The 12,541-nt window shown below is 36.4% G+C and overlaps 1 protein-coding gene across 1 annotated transcript in view; it reads left to right on the top strand.

Moving 5' to 3' along the window:
* The window catches only part of DROSHA (drosha ribonuclease III), a 68,896-nt gene that overhangs the window by 35,612 nt on the left and 20,743 nt on the right, over positions 1-12,541 (top strand). The window contains exons 17-22 of the mRNA XM_018076879.2: positions 1,193-1,300; positions 3,669-3,807; positions 4,485-4,545; positions 6,453-6,512; positions 8,433-8,532; positions 11,134-11,236. Of these exons, the coding sequence (XP_017932368.1) occupies positions 1,193-1,300; positions 3,669-3,807; positions 4,485-4,545; positions 6,453-6,512; positions 8,433-8,532; positions 11,134-11,236 (571 nt within the window). The remainder of the gene's footprint in view (positions 1-1,192; positions 1,301-3,668; positions 3,808-4,484; positions 4,546-6,452; positions 6,513-8,432; positions 8,533-11,133; positions 11,237-12,541) is intronic.

Here is a 12,541-nt window from a genome sequence, read left to right as displayed (position 1 = left end):
CCTGGAGGTATTTATAAAGACATTTGGGACATTTGGTGTAGTTGGCAGTGTTAGTTTAGCAGTTGAACTTGATGATCTTAAAGGTCTTTTTCACTCTAAATGATTCTGTGATTACCTTTCAGCTCTGCATTCAGTTCTCAAGAATTTCACAGTCTTTTACTTAAACAGAAAGTAGTGCCATTGGTTAGTCTTAATTTCTTGATCTTGTAACACTCAACAGTCTGTATCTTCTGCTATTCTGTCTTTAGTGACCTGCAGAATCTGTAATGTCGTTTATTCTGTAAATTATACATCATCTACTTTTATGTGCTTGTTTTCCTTGGTTCTCTCCATGCTATATACTCATTTCCTGTAATCATACACAACCCTTTTTCTGAAATTAATTGTGATAGCCATCATATTTTGATGCCCTTAAAACACACCATTCTTTTGAATATATTCATGTCATGTCACTAATAGGAATGATTAGAAGAAATTAAAGTGTCACAAAAAGTCACATGCACAAAAGTCTTTAAATCCTGCATTTCTCCTCTATCTCTTTTCATTCTTATGGAAGATTTGTGATGTTGATATCATACTTGCTGTACTACTGTACCGATAAACTGTACTACTTGCTTATTTCAACCCAGATGCATCCAAAGTCAATATTAGCATAGAATTTCTGCTTTTAAATACTTAAAGAGGGAGACTCCTGTTGTTACAAGGTAGAGTTGTTGGGTTTTTTTCAATTTTATTGACGTTTTCCCCAACAGAAAAATATTGTCTGTTTCCTAGATGATCAACCAGCAGCCTTTCTGATATTTCTTTAGCACTTAGGGCCAAAAAATACCTGACTACAGCATTTCAAAAATCCCTTAATTCTTCCTCAAAAGGAAGAGAAGCAAAGTACTAATAACTGTGCTTGAAAATGGAGTGGCTGTGAGTAGCCAAATGTTGTTTGGTAAAAGTTGATTAAAGTTGTTTAAAAGGGGTTAAGAAGTGGTTAAAGCTGTGCAGATGAACCAGTACAATTACATAAGTGCTCTGATAATGAAGGATGGGAAACCATAATTATTTTTTTTTTCCTCATTTAAACCAAAACACTAAAACTCTGTGTTGTGACAAATGGAAAGTGTTTGTCTTTATAACTTAGTCAACTGAATACCCTGTACACTGGACTTCAATGTTTTTCCTTATTCCAACTGTTTTTTAGCATGCAATGATGCTTCCTGTCCTCACTCACCATGTCCGCTACCATCAGTGTCTGATGCATTTGGACAAATTGATAGGCTACACTTTTCGAGATAGGTGTTTGCTGCAGGTAAGATATTAAAAAAAACCAAACAACTGCTTGGTGGTTTGTCTTAATAATATTCCTGAGTTTATCCTTAACCCTGCCTGCTGTACAAACTTGAGAAATGTGCTGCATTGCCACAGCATGCATGTGCCTGATTATTTCCACTGCGGATCTTTCAAAAGTTTCAGTTTTCCCAAGAGACTTCTAGATAGAAATGTCTGTTGGGCATGTAGATATACACCTACCTTTGCTACCGTGGTAATTCTGGACTTGCTTGTAATGTGTAGAAAGACAAAAAGATGCTTACTGAAAAGACTGTCAAGTATGCATTATTTCCATCTAAGTTATTTTTTTAGATATTGATGGAAAATACAGTGTTATTCTGCAGATGAGTGTATATGCCCTGCTACTTCTTTTTATAGTCTGTTCTTGAAAGAAAGAATAATTAAAATGTTACCTTTTTGTTTTTCATTCATAGCTAGTGAATAGAAATTTGCGAATTTCTGTTCAGCACTTGATTTCTGCAAGTACATGAAGAAGTTTTTGCATTAACAAGCAGGAGTAGGAACCGGAGAGGAGAGTTTCTTTCTTGTTTTAAATGCGTCCATGTCACATAACCAGTCTTTTGTGTTAGTGCATGTTTGGAATCGATCACCTCTCAGACTGATGCTTGTCATGGTTGCTCCTTTCCTCTTAGACTTTTTCTGAAGTTAGTGAAGACAAATGGGGACTTCTCTTTGGGATTTCTCCTGAAATAAGCATCATCTCTCTGCACTGACTGAACCAACTTCAAACATGGCAGTTTCTGTGTATATTTAAGCAGAGGTTTAAAGAGATATTTTTTCTTGTAGCTGTTCTGTTTTCTTGAAGTTGTTTTCCAGACCTTTCCTACTGAAAGTTACATCAAACATTGAGCATCTTCTAGGGTTTGGTTGTTGCCAGGCTGCCTTTGTTTTAATGTGAAAGATAAAAATGCAGTGATGGAAATGTTCAAAATGTTGAAACCAAACACACAAACCAAAAAGCAAATTCCAGTTGAAAAGAGATGAAAGCATAAAAATCAAGTGTATAAGCATTAGTCATGTTTGGTTTTGTGCTTTTTAATACTTGATCCCTGCACAGATATATTGAAAACCACAAACATTTTCCAGAAGAGAAAGAACTTTAAGAAATATATATATATAACAGCAGTAACCTACTTAAGCATAGGCGATGTTAGTTGTATAATTTTGCATTGATTTTTACCTGCTTTATCATAGTATATATTCTTTTTAAAGTACAGACAGGAAAAAAAAAGATTACACTAATTTATCTATTCAGAGAAGCTGTAATGTGCCATCCAGTTCAGATGGAACAGAATTTGAGAATGTGCAATTACGGCAAACTTACTAATATTAATAAGGAATTTAAAAGGGCTTGGAGGAAGTTCTTATTGTTGATTAAATCTAATTTTACTCTCCAAGTCTTATATTTAGAAAACAACAGAGAACGCTTGAATGAATTACTAAATGTCTTTGCTCATAGTCTGCAGCACCAGTCCTGCAAGTATGTCAGAAGTAACTTTCTACAGCTTGAATTTGCCAGTGTATCTCTTTTTTATATACAAGTTTTGTGTTCACATACTTTTGTACATGAAGAACATTTTGAGCTGTGTATGTGTAAAGAAGGAGAAAAGGTGTGAGTTTGCAGGATGGAGTTCTGAGAGCAAGCTGAAGTTCTGTTTACTGCTGCCGTTTTTGTAGTGGTGGTGTCAGCAGCAGAGTAAGCTTTCGATAATGCCAGGTGGTACAAATGTAAACCAGAATGCTGCCATTGCTCTTTACTTCCAACTGAATAGTGAGCCCTGTTAGCCATGAGGGAAAGAGTTCTTCTGTGAATAACTGTGCCAGGAGTAATATACTTGTTGTTTGATTTTTTTGAACTAGGAAAGCATTATAGATACTTAAATAATGCAAATGTGGATGGCTGAGAAGCTCTTTTAATTGCTTGTATTTTTGATATGAATATTTATACTTCAGTGTTAGAGAGAATATATGTTTAAATAAGCAAGTATATTGAAATCAGGTCAGCAAAGCTGGTAAGCAAAAGTCTTAGGGCAAATTGACAGTTCATGCTTTTTCTCTTCTCAACTAATTTTTCTTTAAAGGAAAAAAATGTTGAAAGTTAATTAGTTAAAGTGATGATTGGGTAGAAATGTTGCTTCTTTCTGAGATCTGAAATAGTACATCCTACATTTAAATTGCTGGAACCGAGGTACTGATTGACTACATCACTCTGTAACCTTTCTTCAAACTGAAAAATAACAATTAGTAACTGTCATTCTTAGATAATGTTTTTCTTCCATTTGCAAAAATACATCTAAGACTTTTTTCCTGTATGTGTTACACTATAGCTTGCCATGACTCATCCAAGCCATCACTTAAATTTTGGAATGAATCCAGATCATGCCAGAAATTCCTTATCCAACTGTGGGATTCGACAGCCAAAGTATGGAGATAGAAAAGTTCACCATATACACATGAGAAAAAAAGGTATGCTGTTACACCACTAACATTTTTCATTTACTTCACACTTCGTCAGTATGAACACCCTTTGTCCATTATCATTTTGTTGGCCATTGTTCTTTTGAGAGATCCCTTCAGTGAAGGATTTCAATGGTTATACACAGACATCATTGAGATCTTTCTAAAAGACTGGATTCTGCAAATAATTCAGCAGATAAAGAGCTGAGAAAAAGCAATGATAATAAATGGGACGATGTATTTTCTTTGATTTTTGGCAAGTGTTGTTTTCCTTATTTGTTGGTCAACATGGTGAGCAAACTGGAGGATATTTTGTAAAAATGTCTTATTAATGTGAACATGTGGTCTGTCTGCTGCAGAATAATCCTTACCCCTTAGAAGTATATTCAGTTGTAATGAAGTAAATTGTTTATTGTTTATCTAATATTTGGAATGTCTTTTTCATGCAAAGGTGGTATTTTTATCTGGCTCTCTAAATGCAAAAACACAATAGTGTTGTAATGGGACTGTGGTCACTTAGACAGAAAGCATCTATAAGGATTATATTTGCTGTAATAAACCCTATGAATAACAGAATAATCTTTTGTACAGCAATTACAAAATAACATTTTGAGTAATTATTTTCTATGTGTATTCAAATTGAATTAGTGTCTGTTTATTTAATAGTGCATTGTTTATATTTCTAGGGATAAACACCCTGATAAATATTATGTCCCGTTTGGGACAGGATGATCCAGCTCCTTCCAGGTAATGAAAATAGTTGTTTGCAGGTAGGAAAGCTGTTGCAGAGAGAGATATTTAATAGAAACAACCAACTTACTGTCAGCAACAGCTTTGGCAAATAGTAGAAATGAAAAGTAATTTTGAATTGACTTTTATATTATGAAGATGTGCTGAACCTCCATTAGCAGTGACATACTAAATGTTTGGTCATGCCCACAGAAAACTCCTGAGGAAGGTTTTAACAGATAATGTTATCATTTTTGTTGATCCCTGAAATGAGGAGGACTAAAAGGCTACCTTGGTGCTTTCTGCAGAATAAAAAATAAGATTTGTTGTTGTTATCATTGCTATAAATTGGATTCTCCATCATGTTTTCTCAGAGTAGTACCTTCCTGGCCTGGAACCTTGTTAACACGAGCGTGATGCTGAACATGGGCTTCACTGATTTACTGGTCTAATTTTGACAGATGCAAAAATCATTAATGTTGTAATGCAATAATCCTTAAATGACCACTAAGAATTCTGTGCAAATTAATAATATTTAAGATGTTGTTTATAGCCACAGGCACCATATTAAGGCAAAGCTGAATAAACCAAACCCACAGGGCTAACGTAAGAAGCAGTTGCATGTGAAATCTCCTAAATGCATGAACTAGATGGCTGAGTGTATTTTAGTTAACTAGTGCTGTACCTTTTAAGAGTCGTAATTTTAGAGACATCTCTGAAATAAGAGAAGTTGAATTTTGCATAAATAGTAGTTGCATTGTTCCTCAAATGCTGTTTCAGCTAGACCGTGCCCTTTTCTTTTCAAGCTTATTTCAGCCCTTTTAACATAACACGAGATAAGGCTAAATTGCATTAATTCTTGTGAAATAACACACAAATATAAAGTCCCACTTCTGAGTGACCTGTGTTTTCTGCTATGTTGTTACATGGAGGAATTGTAGATTTGCTCATACATTGTTTTACCCAGCAGAGGTACTTGAATTCTTTCAGCCCATAACAAAAGCCTGCTATTTCAGAAATTACACTAACTGTAAAATTGTTGGGGGAGTGCAAATTACAATAAAAGCTGCCAAACACTTGAGAAGGATCTTCTGGATTAAAAAAAGTAAATAAATACATTCCTATGGCAATGGCCTTGATTCTGTTACAATCATGCATCAAGTCAAAAACAGTGCTGCTTACGTGCTTTGATGTATAGATCAGAAATTTGTATATATTCGAAGACAGACTGGCATTCTTTTTCAGCTGTTGTGTCCTGTTAGTTCTTTGTTATATGAGCAGGCAAAGAGCTTGGAGGAAATGAAACTTTATGCAAGACAAAAGCAAATCAGGAGCAATGATAGAAGAGAACACAGGAAATAAAAGATGCTACTAGCTTTTAATGGCATCTTTGGATGCATCTTCTTGTACAGCCATTTTTTCTTATGAGCTTACAGGAAACAAGGCATTTAAAGGTGCTATGAAAACTGAAAGTACTTACTGCCTCACAGCTCTGCCACACCAACAATCTGTTGCAGTCATCCCACCCTGCAGGTGTTGATGTTAATTAGGTACAGCTGCCTAGTTGCATCCACAAGGTTGAGGACAGGGTGTTTGTTTCAATCCCCTGGTGCCCTCTGATGGACAAAGAAACCCGACCTCAGGGCCAGTCAGTGGTACTGTTTCTTTCTCCATTTGTGAAGCTCTGTCAATAGCTCAGAATGGAACATAAGGAAATTTCAAAGATGGTGATGTCAGTTCTGAGTTTCACGATTCATATAGTTGTTTTTGGAAAGGACAGTAACCCAGAGAGGGTGGGAGAGGCTGCCAGAATGACTGTCATGGCTAATTAGCAATCAACTCTGATTTTTTCTAATTTAATTGTATTGTGAAAATAACCAGCATGTGTTACTAGCTGATAGTAAACCATAAAATGTCTTTTTCAGGATTAACCACAATGAGCGTTTAGAATTTCTGGGAGATGCTGTCGTGGAGTTCTTAACAAGGTAAATGGGGAATTCTTCAGTAGTTCTCACCTTTGGTATAGTATTATCATACTGTTGGGTTTATTAAGCTTTTCAGTGTCTACTTTATGACTGTGTATGTTTACAGTCCTACCTGATATTTAGACTTGCACATCTGCACACAACTGTTGAAAATTCCTTCAGTGCTGATGATAAAACAAGAAAGATTACAAAATTAAAAGCTAGACTTTATGTTTCATGGAGTGCGATTTCAAGTTGATTTGGGTTAGAGATTAGTCAGCTACAGACAAGTTGAACTTTGTACCCTTTTCGAAAAAGAGATATTTTTCTTAGCATGCCATTTTGTTTCCATAGATCCTTTTTCTCTAGTTGCAAGGGAGAAACATTTATTGGTAATATTGAATGTGTTCTTTTATTTCTAGTTATTAGGGCTGTAGCTTCCATAAAATCTGTATGTAAATAAAATAGTTGAGCGCAAATGTCATTTATTTAGAAGTAATGAAAAAAAGCCAGGTTCATCAGAGGTTGCTTCAGTTCTGAGTATTCTGAAATCAGTTAATAATACAGGGATATTACCTGTTATCTCCATTGGTCTATCTTACCTGAGTAGCAGAGGCAGGCATGTAGGTTGCACTAAACAAAGATTATAATCCGTTTTCAGCTGCTTTGTTCTACTGTTTTTAATAGGGGAGTAGTCTTGTTTACTAGTGAACTGCTCTTTAAGCCAGGTTGTTATTTGAACTACAAAACTGCCTTTGTTGTCTCTATTCTCTGCTAGCCTCTACTAGCCATTAGCTACGTGATATTAAAAACTATTAGCCTGTAAAGGTCTCCACTGCCCTTAAAACTCATGGCCTTTTCCCTCTTACAGCAGTACACGTTGATAAAATGGAAGACTTGCTGATTAAAATGTCTTGCATTTTTCATTGTCATTGTTCATCAACCGTCAGTTCACTTTCTGAGCTAACTTTAGTCTCTATTCAGAAAAAAATTTCAGTTCAATAGAACATGTAAGCACCTATTTAAGTCAGATTTTTTTTTTCTGCCCCTTTTGACTTTAGGTGTCTGCTGTTGTGAATTATGATGCTTGATTAGGTTGTCTCTAAGTTTTATAAAGCAGTTTTTGTCTTAAATAATCTTTTTCCGTCTGCATCTTCCTCCCTGTGTACCAAGTTAATAAAATATTGTAATAATTAGAGCCATACACTGCTTTAATTGTGGGATGTTGAAAGCCCTCTATGTGTTAACTTTTTTTCAACGTGGAATATGAAGGTGTTCAAAATCATTGATTCATTATTCAGATCTTGATTGGATTGCTGAATTACTTGTTTTGTTTCAGTTCTATGAATTATCTTACTTGCATGATGAGAAATACCATTAAAAGTTTCTGAAAACCTGTGATTTTTACTCTTTTTTCCTTTGTGGCATTAATGACTTCATACATTTGATAAATACAAGTTGTTGAGTTATGTTCTTTGTCTCCATTAACATCTCTTAAAAGTACTCTAAGAAACTTATACTGTTGGTCTGGCCTGAATTAGCAGCAGCACTGAAAGCACCGACCTGCAGTGTGGAGTTTCTCAAGTCTGAGGGTTCCTTTGTGCTTTACTCCTCAGCATCCTCTAGGTGTCAACCTTGCTGAACCCACCGCTGCTGATAGATAGAAACCTCAGATGAGGGAACTGGAGGTCATGGCAGGGATTTAGATATTATGTGCTGCCCAGTAGAGACACAGCACTCTTCCACCCCTCCTGGCAGTGCTAACCCATCAAATAGCATTGGGCATTGTTTCTTCACCTTACTTCAGGGTGAATTTCCACCTTGGGAAGGGACCCATTTTATCAGCTAGGGTCTGAGGGAAGGTCACAGTTGTCTAGAGGTGTATGTGGTTCATCTTTAATCAAATGCTGACAGCATATGATTTGTTTTTTGTTTTGCCAGTGTCCACTTATACTACCTGTTTCCCACTCTGGAGGAAGGAGGATTAGCTACGTACCGCACTGCCATCGTACAGAACCAACACCTGGCCATGCTGGCTAAGGTACAGTTTTATGTGTCTCTGTACTTGATACCCGTGTTTAGAATACTATTGGTGTGTGGATTGCTTCTTGAGGGATCTGTCTGCTTTGAACATCAGTTTCTTTACTGTATTTTGAGTACAAGATTTGGAATACAGGAACTCTTTTCAGTTTGAAAGTAGATTTTAAAGATAAAGTAGAATTTAGTGTTTTCTCCAAAACATGTTTTTGGGAATAGGAATTTTTGCAGGCAGAAGGGTAAGTTTCTAGCTCATGTTGAAGGTATGTCTATATTTACCTTTAATTTGCATAGGTAATGAAGCTGATAGTAGAAATTTTGTGAAGGAAAAGAAACAAACTCGATGTTTTAAAGAGGACTTTCTGATAGAATATGTAGGGAGAACATGGCAGCAGGTGGTAGAGAAAATGGGGGAAAAAGTCACTATATCTGCTCCGTAACCTATGCAGTCATTTTCAGATTCACTGTGAACTGTCAAAACGAAATATGTTAGAAATGCTTTTGGAGAAGAGTTCTGTTATCTCATGGTAAAAGTTGAGATGCCTCAAAATTTTATTTCATTTAATTCTGTGAATGACAGAACTTCTTATATTTCTGTATGATACTGAGGTGTGGTACTATCATATAGAAAGTCTCTATTCATGGATAGGTATTCCCTTATTCATTCTTGATTTTGTTAGCTTTTTTTTTTTTTTAAACAGACTTACTGGTGCGATTGGTTAAGCTACACATGCACACACACATCCACTTTGTACTACTGATAGTTTTCAAGTTGCTCTTTTAATCTTCCCTGTCTGTAATCACGCAGTAACTTAAACAAGCATATCCGATCTTGAGATTTTGCCAAAAAAACCCATGATTTCTAACGTCATCTTTTTGCTCAGCTCTCAGGAGAGGTATAGGCTAGGGAGTGAACACAGTCATTTTTCTCCAAAGCTTTCTTTACTGATTTAGGTAAGCATTGAATAATTTCAAATCATAGTTTTGTTTACAAATGTGGTATTGAGGTGCCTGACATTTGAATTCATGATACTATTTTTAAACCTGCATCATATATTCTTAAGGTCTGTTCACAGCCTTTACCACTGTACATGGACAATTTTTGAAAATTTTTATTGCAACATTTTAAAAATTGTAATTATATTAGATACAACTGTAAATATCAGATATCTGCATATACCAAGTTTCATGTGTCTTATATGATGTTCCTGGTTTCATCCACTGCAGTGTTATGTTGCATTCAGTTTACTTAATATAATTCTCAGCTTCTCAATTTTCTTGAGCTTGTGGAATGCTGTTTTAATTGAGGATCAAACAGTTTCTGTAGCTTTTAAGGGACGTTGTAGCAGAAATTTTAAAAAGAATCTGAAATGTATTGTGGTCAAAAAATGAGAAGCGAAAACCTATGCAAAAAAGGCTGTATGCAAGATCTGAAAATGTGTAAGACATTGGAGGTAGGGGAGATGCACTAACACACAAACAATACCTGTCAACATGAACAAATGATATAAGAAGTTTAAATTTGATATAAGACAATTATTGCTCTACTCTTATGTTGACTCTACAGAACGCTCACCATGCATTATAAAGTGTGATGGAACATTGTAAGGGGTAATTCACTGTGTTCTGGAGCAGTGAATAGTGGAAAACTTTTTTCCAACTGAAACACATCTACACAATGCACCTCAAACAACTTAGTCTCCAACTTTACCTCTTAAATATAATCCATGAGGATGAAGTTGAAAGTTAATGAGAAATTAATCAGTAGAAACTTACACCCAGTTGGGAAGAACCTGTTCTCATACAAACTTTGCAAGATGCGCACATCTCTGTAAAACTCCCAATAATGGTTTTGTGTCAAAAAGATGAATATAGAAAGAGAATCTAGTAGCTCTTGCTCACATTTCTATAGCAGAATTATCGTATATTATAGAAGATATCTGACTCACTACCTGGGATTCTGACTGGCAAGCAGAACTGTAGTTCAGGCAACAGATGAATATTAATGATGCACATTTGAAGGGAAGAAGGAAGCTAGGTGGCACTGTGCATTATAATATCAGCCTTCTGCTTGCAGTGCCCAGAGGCTTTTGTTACTACCACCTGTTGACAGTCTTAGAGGAAAAAGCCATATGTTCAATGGATTGTGTCTACCAGATTTCGTATTTCTCACTGTTCTTGTTGGCAAAATATTTTTCCTCAGTGTTAACTCCTCTTCTTTTGAATGTACCTTTGGCATTTCTGAAGGCTAATCATACAAGGGCAAACTACCAGCAAGAAGCACAGCATGTTACACCATCCGGCCACTATCAGGCTGTTTTTCTGCCACACTCTCAGCCCTTCTCTTGAATTCATTCCTAAAACTTACCAATAACATGTTTTGATCTTGCTTCCTTTGACAATCTGATTTGATAATTCGTAGTTTTTCCATGGTATCACACTGTAGTTGCTTGCCTTTAATAAAATAATAGGAAATTTGAACCTGTGTTTGAACTGAAACTATGGAGAAAAGGTCCACAGTTCCCTCACAGTTCAAACTTAGTTGCTGCATGATAACAGTGTAATTGAGGTTTAGTGGTTTTAACTATTTTCTCGTATTCTGCAGAAACTGGAACTAGAACGATTTATGCTTTATGCTCATGGTCCAGACCTTTGCAGGGAATCAGATCTCCGTCATGCCATGGCCAACTGCTTTGAAGCCCTAATAGGTAAAGTGTTTGTGTGTGCAGACAGTTATGTTTTATGTGTGTCTATGTGCCATGTTGACTGTGATGGAGGAGATGTGAGTCTGTCGAGTAGTGCTAGTATGAGTAGGCAGTGATAAAGCTTCTTGCACCTTCTTTGTCTCTTCCCGTCTCCTGCACGTATGCCGCATTAAAACACGAGTGTGTAGTATTACAATGAAAATCTCACCTTCTTTGTCCTACCTTCCACACACTGAAGCTGGAGCTGTTTCATACTGTTGTGGCGCAGCACTTGAGTCTGCCACTGCCAAACTTCACCTCTCATGCCCACTATGGCCTGCCACCTGCCCCTGGTCTGAGGGGAGCAGTTCAGTCACCGTGGCCTGGCAGAAGAAGGGCAGGTTCACTACTTCCAAAAGTATTTGAACAGATCTGCAACCTGAGCCCTGAATTTTAAACTGCAGCTTGCTTTCTGAATGCAGAAGGCACTCCCAATCAAGTCACCAGCCTACTTCCTCTGTGCCCTGCTAGCCTTCCGTGAATTAAATGTGACATTTACCAAGTAAATATTTTTTAGTCTTTGCATTTTTCTTACAAATAAAAAGCACGGCAACATGCCATAGCTGGTGTAATAAAGCTACCAAAACCCTCTAGCTGAGGGTGAAGGACAGTTTTGTCAAATTTGCGGTTGGACACTAAGATGCTGATTAGTGACTGGCTGCACTAGTCCATAGATTTATGCTGGAGAAGAAATCAGGACCTGACCACAGTTACCGAATAAACAGGCAGTAAGGCAGAAGTCTCATTGGCTACACAAGCTCTGTTTTAAATAGCATGTTTTTATGAACTTGTTTGAGTACACAAAGCAAGCTAAATCTCACTGGTTTGACTTCATATTCATCCAAATGTACTGTACAGGATATTAGCTATGGACATGGTTTAACCCTGATCCAGGTCTTTGTGTACTACACAAGCTCCTAAAGCATTTTGTCCTGCTTTGAAAAATAGATCATAGTTGGCTTAGATGTCAGCAGTTCTGTGCATTCTGCCTTGGGCCAGATTGTGTTTCCTCTTATCAAGAAATAAGAATTTTCTTTTTAACTCTATTTTGCTTTCCATGAATGCTTTGATCTTTAATTTAAAAATAAAAAACAAACAGAAGAGGAACACTAGATATGTATCTGTGTCTTTGTTCATAGGCTTCAGCTTGTCTAGGATATAGTGATGAGAATTATTTGGCAAGCATTGAGATGTGCTGAGAGAGCAGGCTTGCTGTTTAACCTCTAATACAAAGTTTTTCGGAAAGGTAATTGAACAATAAGATTTTGC

Source organism: Manacus vitellinus, unplaced genomic scaffold (assembly GCF_001715985.3).
Source record: "Manacus vitellinus isolate BGI_N305 unplaced genomic scaffold, ASM171598v3 scaffold_33_pilon, whole genome shotgun sequence".
In the NCBI taxonomy this organism is placed as follows: domain Eukaryota; kingdom Metazoa; phylum Chordata; class Aves; order Passeriformes; family Pipridae; genus Manacus; species Manacus vitellinus.
The sequence above is the reverse complement of the archived record's forward strand: the minus strand, read 5'-3'. Positions and strand labels throughout refer to the sequence as shown.